This window comes from Panicum virgatum, chromosome 6N (genome assembly GCF_016808335.1).
Source record: "Panicum virgatum strain AP13 chromosome 6N, P.virgatum_v5, whole genome shotgun sequence".
Classification (NCBI taxonomy): domain Eukaryota; kingdom Viridiplantae; phylum Streptophyta; class Magnoliopsida; order Poales; family Poaceae; genus Panicum; species Panicum virgatum.
The window spans coordinates 34,703,356-34,712,382 of NC_053150.1; the positions used below are offsets into that span (position 1 = coordinate 34,703,356).

The 9,027-nt window shown below is 47.3% G+C and overlaps 2 protein-coding genes across 2 annotated transcripts; both read left to right on the forward strand.

Annotated features, from left to right (window-relative positions):
* The first annotated feature begins 2,130 nt into the window (after window positions 1–2,130).
* LOC120678094 (ABC transporter A family member 8-like) lies at window positions 2,131–7,208 on the forward strand. The gene is made up of 18 exons (XM_039959257.1): window positions 2,131–2,211; window positions 2,350–2,680; window positions 2,778–2,881; window positions 2,997–3,138; window positions 3,279–3,398; window positions 3,489–3,613; window positions 3,887–4,045; window positions 4,148–4,310; window positions 4,410–4,535; window positions 4,631–4,714; window positions 4,800–5,152; window positions 5,228–5,428; window positions 5,700–5,809; window positions 5,893–5,977; window positions 6,136–6,264; window positions 6,413–6,518; window positions 6,632–6,720; window positions 6,819–7,208. The coding sequence occupies exons 1-18, from the start codon at window positions 2,131–2,133 to the stop codon at window positions 7,122–7,124; spliced, it is 2,814 nt and encodes a 937-aa protein (XP_039815191.1). The 3' UTR covers window positions 7,125–7,208.
* Window positions 7,209–8,385: 1,177 nt separating this feature from the next.
* Window positions 8,386–9,027, forward strand: LOC120678095 (vegetative cell wall protein gp1-like). The gene has a single exon (XM_039959258.1). The coding sequence runs from the start codon at window positions 8,386–8,388 to the stop codon at window positions 9,025–9,027; it is 642 nt and encodes a 213-aa protein (XP_039815192.1).

A 9,027-nucleotide genomic window follows, 5' to 3' on the forward strand; every position in this document is an offset into this window, starting at 1 on the left:
GTTTTGGCGACAAATCTATAATCGCGTACACAGTGGTGGCTGGAAACAAATATTGCCATAAGAGATTATAGCAATCCTTCAGCAATCCAATCTGTCAGTAGTTCTACCTCTTCAAAGACATGCATCTCTCCTACGTATTCGATAAGAAAAAGGTAGCTCTACTTCATCCATTTCCCTCCCACCTCCATTGTACTTCATTGTCCAGCAGCACATTTTCAGCACAATCAGTGGAGGAGGCTAAGGACAAATTGTATACAATAACAAATCGTCAGAATTTTTACACTTTCCAAGGAATGTAGTTGCATCAAGAATGTGATTCCCTTTTCCAAAAAAAAAATCAAGAATGTGATAGTACAAAACTGAACTGACCAAGATGGGGTACTATTAGGATTTGATGAGATGCAGTCGAAAGGATATCAGCATTTAATGCATTGGTTCCATCCACGAGGATAAACTACTGCCATTAGCACATGAACAATAAAATAGCGATTTTTTTGCGAGGAAGTAAAATAATGATATTTGGGATCACAAACAATAATTTGGTTTCTTTGAGCTCAGGACCACACTTTTTTACTCCTACCGGTTCAGAATACACATCATTTTAGAGTTATTCACAAAGATGAAGAAATTAGTTTAAATGAGCTTATCATCCTTTTTATACTATATATTGGAAAGAAACATGGCATTTATTTTGTGAGTGATATTATTTATTTAGCAAGGGCATGAAAAAGGGAGGAGAGGAAGAGAGAGAGAGAGAGAGAGAGAGAGAGAGAGAGAGAGAGAGAGAGAAATTTGCTTCAAATATTCAGGTACATGTTAAACCGAACACACATGCGCGATTCTATAGTTGTGTTCCTTCCCTGCTTCAGATCTTGAGGTCAGAGTAAAATGGGAACATGATCATAAAACTGTGGAGTAAGATACTGGCGAATTGTTTATCTCGGTCAGTCCATCTTTGAATTCGCAGGCACCAATGACGATTTGATAATCCTATACCGATCCCTTTCGTTCAAACTAAGATATGGTGACGAAATGGCATGTGTCATGGAGGTAACTCCAAGGTAAGTACTAACTAGTGATACTCATCGAGAAGCACCTATAAACACCTACACATTGTTATTGATGTTGTTTTACTATCAATTATACAAGGAGATTACAACGTAACTTGCGTTGTGTATCAGAACAAAAAGGAGTCACTTTTATACAGAAAAGGGGATACATGTTCAGGGTAAAAAAATCGCATTGCTCGAATGGGTGACTCATGAGAAGAACCACAGCCGCGAAAGTAATCCAGGAACGTCGCCAGAAAGTTCTGCTCCTCGGTTCTGAAAATGTCACTCTCACTCCATTGAAGCTACCGTTCTATGCGCCAGCGACAGATACAAGGTTTCCTACTTGTTTAACTTGCCTTATCTGGATCTCCCTTTCTTGATCTCTCAGCATGAGTTCAGAGATTACTCTAGGCACTCGACCCAACTCCTTAAAAGAAGGTTGTTACTATGCTTAATGACGCAAGATCGTAGATTAGCGACGGAGAAAAAAAAAGAATTGCATTTACAATCCATGCTTGTATTTGTATGAATGGCCAATTATTTATATATATACATATATAACTCCAAGCTAGCTAGAAGCCCACAGTTAGCTTTCTCTCCCATGTGTAACTGCAACAGCTGGTTGTGCTAAAAAAAAAAGAGCAAGCAGGGCTCCCGAAACACCCGGCTGAGGCAACGGCCGGGGCGGCATCGAAACGGGCACGGGTTTTCTTCAAGCGGACGCCATGCATTGCCTTCCACGGCGCAACGGGACGCGGCACCGGTAATCCTCCGCCGCCGCGTCCGCGCCCGATACCCGGACTGGCGGCACGGCGCGCGTGATGGCCACGCCGGGCGGCGCGCGCGACGAGGAGGCATTCGCGGCGACGGCCTGGTGAAGCCAGCTGCCTCTGCTGCTTGCTTGCTTGCTCGCTCAACAGCTCAAGCCTCTCGTGCTCCTGCTGCTATATCAGGAGCAGGTGAGCTCGCTGGAGTGACAGGAAATGGTTGGAGGCTTCAGTGGAGTGGACTGATCATCACTTGCTGCGTTGTTCTTGTTCTTGCTCTGTCAGAACTCAGAGAGTGCAGAGAGGCACTCATGGAGTCTCGGCGATCGCGCGGGCTTGCGAGGTTTTTCAGGCAGGTCCATGCCCTCTTCCTCAAGAACCTCTCCTTCCAGGTAACGACCAAACCATGGTCAAAACACTTCTTTTTTGTTCTCGAAGGACCACAAATTTCGTTGCTTTGATCAGACGATTAGCTCTTTAATTAGCTCCCCGATGCTGTTCCTGAACTGGACATGCTCTGGTGCTCGCAGAGGAGGAACGCGAAGACGAACGCCGCCATCGCCGCGTTCCCGGCGCTGCTCTGCGTGCTCCTCGTCTCCATCCAGCACGTGGTGGACAGCGAGCTGGAGCGGCCGCCGTGGCGGTGCGGCTGCGCCGGCGGCGAGTGCGGCATCCAGCACTCCACGCCCGTCCAGGCGGTCAGCTGCGCGGTGCCCGTGCCGCCGAGGTGGCCGGCGCTGGTGCAGGTGCCGGACCCCGAGGCGCGCGCCCGGACGCGCCTGCACCGGCTGCCGTGCAACGCGTCGGAGAACTGCCCCGCCACCGTTCTCCTCACCGGCCAGAACCGCCAGCTTGCCGAAGGTGCAGAACACACCTGTGTGTTCATGTCAGAATTTTCTTGGAAATCTTGATCATATTTGGGTGCTAATTGCTCTGTTCTTGATGAGTTTTTTGGCAGTTCTTGGAAGCTTGCTGTTCCCACCTGTCCCTGTACAGTACGCCAAGGTGCCTGATGCTTCGAATTCCTCGGACTATCTCGATGAGTTCTCGAGTGTAGTCCCTGTAAGTTGCTTGATCAATCCGTATTTTCATTCGGCCGCATTTTATGCAAAAGTTTTTGTAGATTTTCTATTCGGTTATGATGGAAAGAATGACTATGAATTCCTCCTCCTTCCAGGGTTCAAACTCGCTACCTGCACATGTTCTGTTCATTGAACCGGGTCTCGTTCCACAAGGGGCCTTTTATGTGCTCCAACCACAGTGCCTGTTAGATTCACGCAATATTTCAGGAAATTTGGATGGGATCCCACTGGAATCCGGTAAATTTTATTGTTGTACAGTTGTGGAAGTAGTAGAATGCACAATGTAGGTTTTACATGCATGCATTTTACTCTTTTATGCAAATTGTTGCATGCAAAACAACTTCCTTCAACCCAGTATTCTCTTTGATTCGGAACAGAAATGCAGTGTGTTCAAGCTTTGCCACTGTGGTGCGATAATTCCTCAGTGATAAATCATCATATGTTTAAGGGTTACAAGGGTGGTAATAAGAGGAGAAGATCAAACGAGTTCCTTGCAGGTAGCCTCATCTGAATTCAGTTATATGCTTTTTTTAATTGTGACAATACAGTGGAGCTGTAATGTTAAGTTGAGCAAAATGTTTCTGTAGGTTATGACTTCCTAGATACGAGCAAGAGGCGCTTCCATGTATATGTTTGGTATAATTCCAGCTTCAGCAGGGATAATGGACACCATACAATGACAGTTTTGCGTGTTGCACGGTTGGTTAATATGGTACTGATACTTGCCAACATTTTTCCTGTTAACTTCAGAGCAAGAAATAGCTTACTACTGGAGTAAAATAGTTCTTAATAAAGACATGGCACTTTGTTTTCAACAGCTCTGTTTATCATTCACTCTTCTGATTTTCATTGCCCTACAGCTTTCTGCCAATTGTTTCCAGATTTCTGTTCTATACCATAACTTTTCCGACCTTTATGTTATTTATTATGGTACGTGGAGACATACACCATATTTTTTAGTACTAATTATTTGTTCCCATTGTAGGCATCCACTGCATATTTGAACCTTTTTGGAGGACAAAATGTGGAAATGCGCCTTGAATATTTGAAAGAAATGCCCAAGGCTGCTACCCCAATGAGGCTGGATCTCACCACTCTGCTAGATGCACTATTCTTCACTTGGACGGTTCAACTCCTACTTCCAGTAAGTTTATTCAGATTTTTCCACGATGACTTACTGAGCTCTAGTGGAGGAGGTAAATAAGAAAGACTAACAATGATCACCGACTATCTGAATCTTTTACAGGTAATATTGGCATATCTTGTTTACGAGAAGGAGCAGAGACTAAGACTAATGATGAAGATGCATGGGCTGAAGGATGCTCCTTATTGGTTGATATCTTATGCCTATTTCTTATCACTTTCAACAGCTTACATGATGTTCTTCATGATCTCTGGGTTCGCTATAGGTACCAACTAATCATGCGTTACCAAATTTCTTGGATTCCCTACGAGCAAATATGGTAGTAATTAGTAAAGCAAGCAGACAAATCTCCTTGGTTTTGCAGGGTTAGATATCTTCAGACTAAATAGCTACATCATACAATCTTTGTTCTACTTCATATGTATCAACCTGCAGATCGTGCTTGCTTTTCTGCTGGCATCTTTCTTCTCATCTGTCAAAATAGCTACTGGTCAGTAAACGAAAAATGCATCCTTTAAACAAAAAAAATATATGGCTCTTAGGATAGTCTAATCTGGATTGAGATTTGTTCCTTTTGTGTTACAGTAATTGGTTACATATATGTCTTTGGCTCTAGCCTTCTTGGTGAAGCTCTTTTGAAGATATTCATCGAGGATGCTACCTTCCCAAGTAACCTTTACAGTTCTTCTGAACAAAGAAATTCTGCAAGATAAAGCTTCAATTGGCATCACAAACTATTGTTTCATTTGGTTAGGGATGTGGCTTGTAATAATGGAGCTTGTTCCTGGGTTCTCTCTCTACCGGGGAATATATGAGCTTTCTGAGTATGCTGCTGCAGGAAGAAATATGGGAAAGCCTGGGATGAGATGGGCAGACTTGAACAACCCGGTTAACGGGATGAAAGATGTTTTGATCCTAATGTCTACTGAATGGATAATTCTCCTTCTTGTGGCATTTTTGCTGGACCATGGACCTACATGGCAGCCTCTATTTCTCTTTGGAATTCTATCGACAAAACATTCCTCACCTTCGGAGAAACCAAACAAATTGAAGAGGGGATCCATGAGGGTCCATGTTGATATGGCAAAGCCTGATGTGTTCCAAGAGGTTAGTGAAGCATATTAGCGATGTATTCAACAGAGAGACTTTTTCTGAATTTGTTATTATAAAATTTACTTTCAGCGAAAGTTGGTGAAACGATTATTGAAGGATATGGACATGAGGAATATGATCATCTGCCATAATCTAAAGAAAGTGTACCCTGGAAAGAATGGTAACCCTGACAAGCATGCTGTTAGAGGATTGTCGCTAGCTTTGCGCAAAGGGCAGTGTTTTGGGATGCTCGGTCCCAATGGGGCAGGGAAGACATCCTTCATAAACATGGTAAATAATACTTCTAAGTATTCCTATGTATGTCTTTGCTGCGATTTGAGTCTTGGGGGCTGATGTTTATGCAGAGGATCCTATGTTTTATTTTTGAGAAACAGGATGATGCTCTGTTTTCTAAGAAACAGAGTGATCCTATGTTCCCCAAGAAACAGAGTGATACTACCATTATTACGACCATTATTAGTGCTACAGCTTCTTTCGTCATAGTGCATTAGTGCAACAATAAAAAATTTGTTTATACATTGCTTATGGGATGCATGTGCAGATGATCGGCCTTCTGATACCGACTTATGGAACTGCTTACATTCATGGAATGGATTTGAGGACAGATATGAATGAAATTTATGCAAATATCGGCGTATGTCCACAGCATGAGTATGATCACAGCAGACTTTGTCAGTGGCGAAATTTTTATGTGTGATGTAATGCTAACCAAATTATGTTCATTGTGTGTGCAGCTTGCTTTGGGAGACCCTGACAGGAAGAGAGCACCTGATGTTCTATGGCCGAATGAAGAATCTCACAGGTGCAGCTCTAACACAGGTAGTTTGAAGCCATGAACTAAAATAATGTTCGTAATCTACAATCTATCTATATTATATGCATCATAATGTTTAAGAGTAGGTCATCAGTACATTATTGCAATAACCCAATCACCAGAATCTTTTTTGCTTGATCGTGATATGCATTCCCTCATTCAGGCAGTAGAAGACTCCCTGAAGAGTGTAAATCTGTTCCACAGCGGTTTCGGTGACAAATCTGTAAGCAAGTACAGTGGTGGCATGAAGAGAAGGCTCAGCGTCGCCATCGCCCTCATCGGCAATCCTAAAGTACTCCAATATATCATCATAGAGTCAATTTTCATTCATTTCCATTCCACATCCACATTCACACCCACAGACACTATCCTAAAGGCAGTTGTTTTTTTTTTCAGAAGTAGTAACTTTGTAACTATCATGAAATTCATCTTATCCATAGGTTGTTTACATGGACGAACCGAGTACTGGGCTCGACTCGAGGTCGAGGAACGATCTGTGGAGCATCATCAAGCGAGCGAAGAAGGATTGCACCATCATCCTCACCAGTAATCCTCCTTTTACCTGTGTTCCGCATATGATTTTAATTATATTGAGCTGTACGCACCAGCCAATTACACCGAAAATGCTAAGCTACCTCCGCGCACACCGGATGTTCCAGCACATTCCATGGAGGAGGCTGAGGAGTTGTGTGACCGCGTCGGCATCTTCATCAATGGAAACTTCCACTGCATTGGAACCCCGAATGAGGTATGCACAGTCACCATCGATCACAAAAAACGAAAATTCTTGATTTCCAATAAAGATTGTTGCAGCAAGAACCTGAGTGCATTATTTTGGCAAAGCAGCTGAAGGCGAGGTACGGCGGCGCCCGGGTGCTGACGATCACGACGGCGCCGGAGCACGAGGCGGCGGCGGAGCGGCTGGTGGTGAGGCAGCTCTCGCCGGGGCGCGCGGCGAGGATCTACGGCGTGTCGGGCACGCAGAAGTTCGCGGTGCCCCGGCGGGAGGTGTCGCTGGGGCGCGTGTTCGGCGCGGTGGAGGCGGCGCGGCGGGCGTTCCCGGTGCTGGGGTGGGGCGTGGCGGACGCGACGCTGGAGGACGTGTTCGTCAGGGTGGCCAAGGAGGCCCGGGCGTTCGACGTGCTCTCGTAGGGAGTGGCTGGCTGCCTCTCCGCCGTAGGCTGTAGCTTGGTGACGCCGCCGGCATAGAAGGTTTTCCATTCCTTAGGGTTGAGATTTTGGAATGTGTACAGATTTTCTCAGTGGAAGGGAAGGAAGTGATGGTAATTCTTAATTGTTGTTTGGTTCCTATATCTCTTTTGAGCATCTCCAAGAATTCACAATATTTTCTTCCTAAATTTTGTTGTTTTGCCAACTACCAAAATAGGTACAGGGAGGTAAAAAAGAGTCAATATTCAAGAGTTTCCTATTTTTACTCCCAAATATGAAGAGTTGTGGCTCCATAAGGTTAATTCCACGAAAAATTTTCATGGCCGGCGGACAAGAGCTTCTTGTAAGCCAGATTGCCGGTGAATTTTCATGGCTGGCGTACAAGAGCTTCTTGTAAACCAGATTGCCGGCGATTTAGGGCACGAGATGATTTGGAATTTGGGGGGAAAAGAAAGAGGCGACGAGGGGTTCCGTTTTACCTTACGCTGGTGATGCACCGTGGTGGCCGGAATCGGTGTAGGGTGCTGAGGAGCGACGAGATGATGGAGTCGTTCGTTCGAGACACGTGCGGACATGGCCGGCTAGCCCCACTCCGTTGATGCCTGGTCCGGCTCGCTGGACGATCAGCGGCGATGATCAGCGCCGAGCAGCCGAGAGGATGAAACCGGCGGTCACGAGGATGGCAGATCGGGGGTCACGGAATTGTGCGTATCTTTACGCACAAAGATGGGCAATATGTTAATTGTTAGCACATAGAGAGTTAGGATGAGGAACTATTGGAGTCGGTTTTTTTTTCTTTTCCCAAAAAAAAGCATAGGGAAGAGAGATAGGATTGCTTTAAGTTGGTATCGTTTCGGACTTTATCGAAATTCTGATAGGATTTGAGGAAAAACACAAGTACCACCTCTTTTTTTTAAGCAATACCGGAGCTTCATTACAGAATCACAAAGTTATCACAATATGCAGCGAGCAAGTCATGCAACTCAGGTGCTGGACAAGGCCACTCCACCAGGGAACTACTCGACACAAGTACCACCTCTATATTGCTATATATAGGTAATATAACATATCTGTATAAAACCACCAACTTTACGCTCATTTACTCCGTATACATACCGCGCTGTGATCGTAAGAGGTATTGATCGGTTGCAGGGGCGGAGGGCCTGTTATGGCCCGGTATGGCGCGCGCCATACCTAAAGCCCAAACAAATTTTTCATACCCCTGCATTTACTGGCCCAGCCCATGTATCCGAGAGGCAAAAGCGAGCGGCTGGCGTCCGACTCCCCGAGCTCCCTGTCCCCTCCGAAGCCTGGCCGCACGCCCGTGCCCGTCGTCCGCCTCTGCCCTCCGCCACTCCGCGTCTCCACGTCTCCGCCCCGGCCCCCGGCGCCCTCTCGTGTCTCGTCGACGTCGCCCCCAGCAGCCGGCGCCCCCTCGTCGACCTCGCCACCTCGGGACTCGGCGTTGCCGCGTCGGCGACCCTGCGCGCAGGCTGCGCCGGTGCGCACTCCCCTCCGAACCCTAGCCGCACGCCCGCGCCCGTCGTCCGCCCTCCGCCACTCCGCCCCGGCCCCCGGCGCCCTCTCGTCGACCTCGCCCCGGCGGCCGGCGCGGCGGCGCCCCCTCGTCGACCTCGCCGCCTCGGGCCTCGGCGACCCCCGCGCGGGCCGCGCGCAGGCTGCGCTGCGCCCGCTGCCGGCCGGCCCCTCGGCGACCCCGCGCGGCCGCGCGCAGGCTGCGCCGGTGCGCCCGCTGCCGGCCGGCCCCTCGTCGACCCCGCGCACTCCGCACGCGGCCGCCGTTCTTGCAGCCAGTAGCCCCGTTCAGGAGTGGGTGAGTTGGTGGGCGGGGTTCGATCTGAACAAGGCTTGGGGTTCTTGCTAG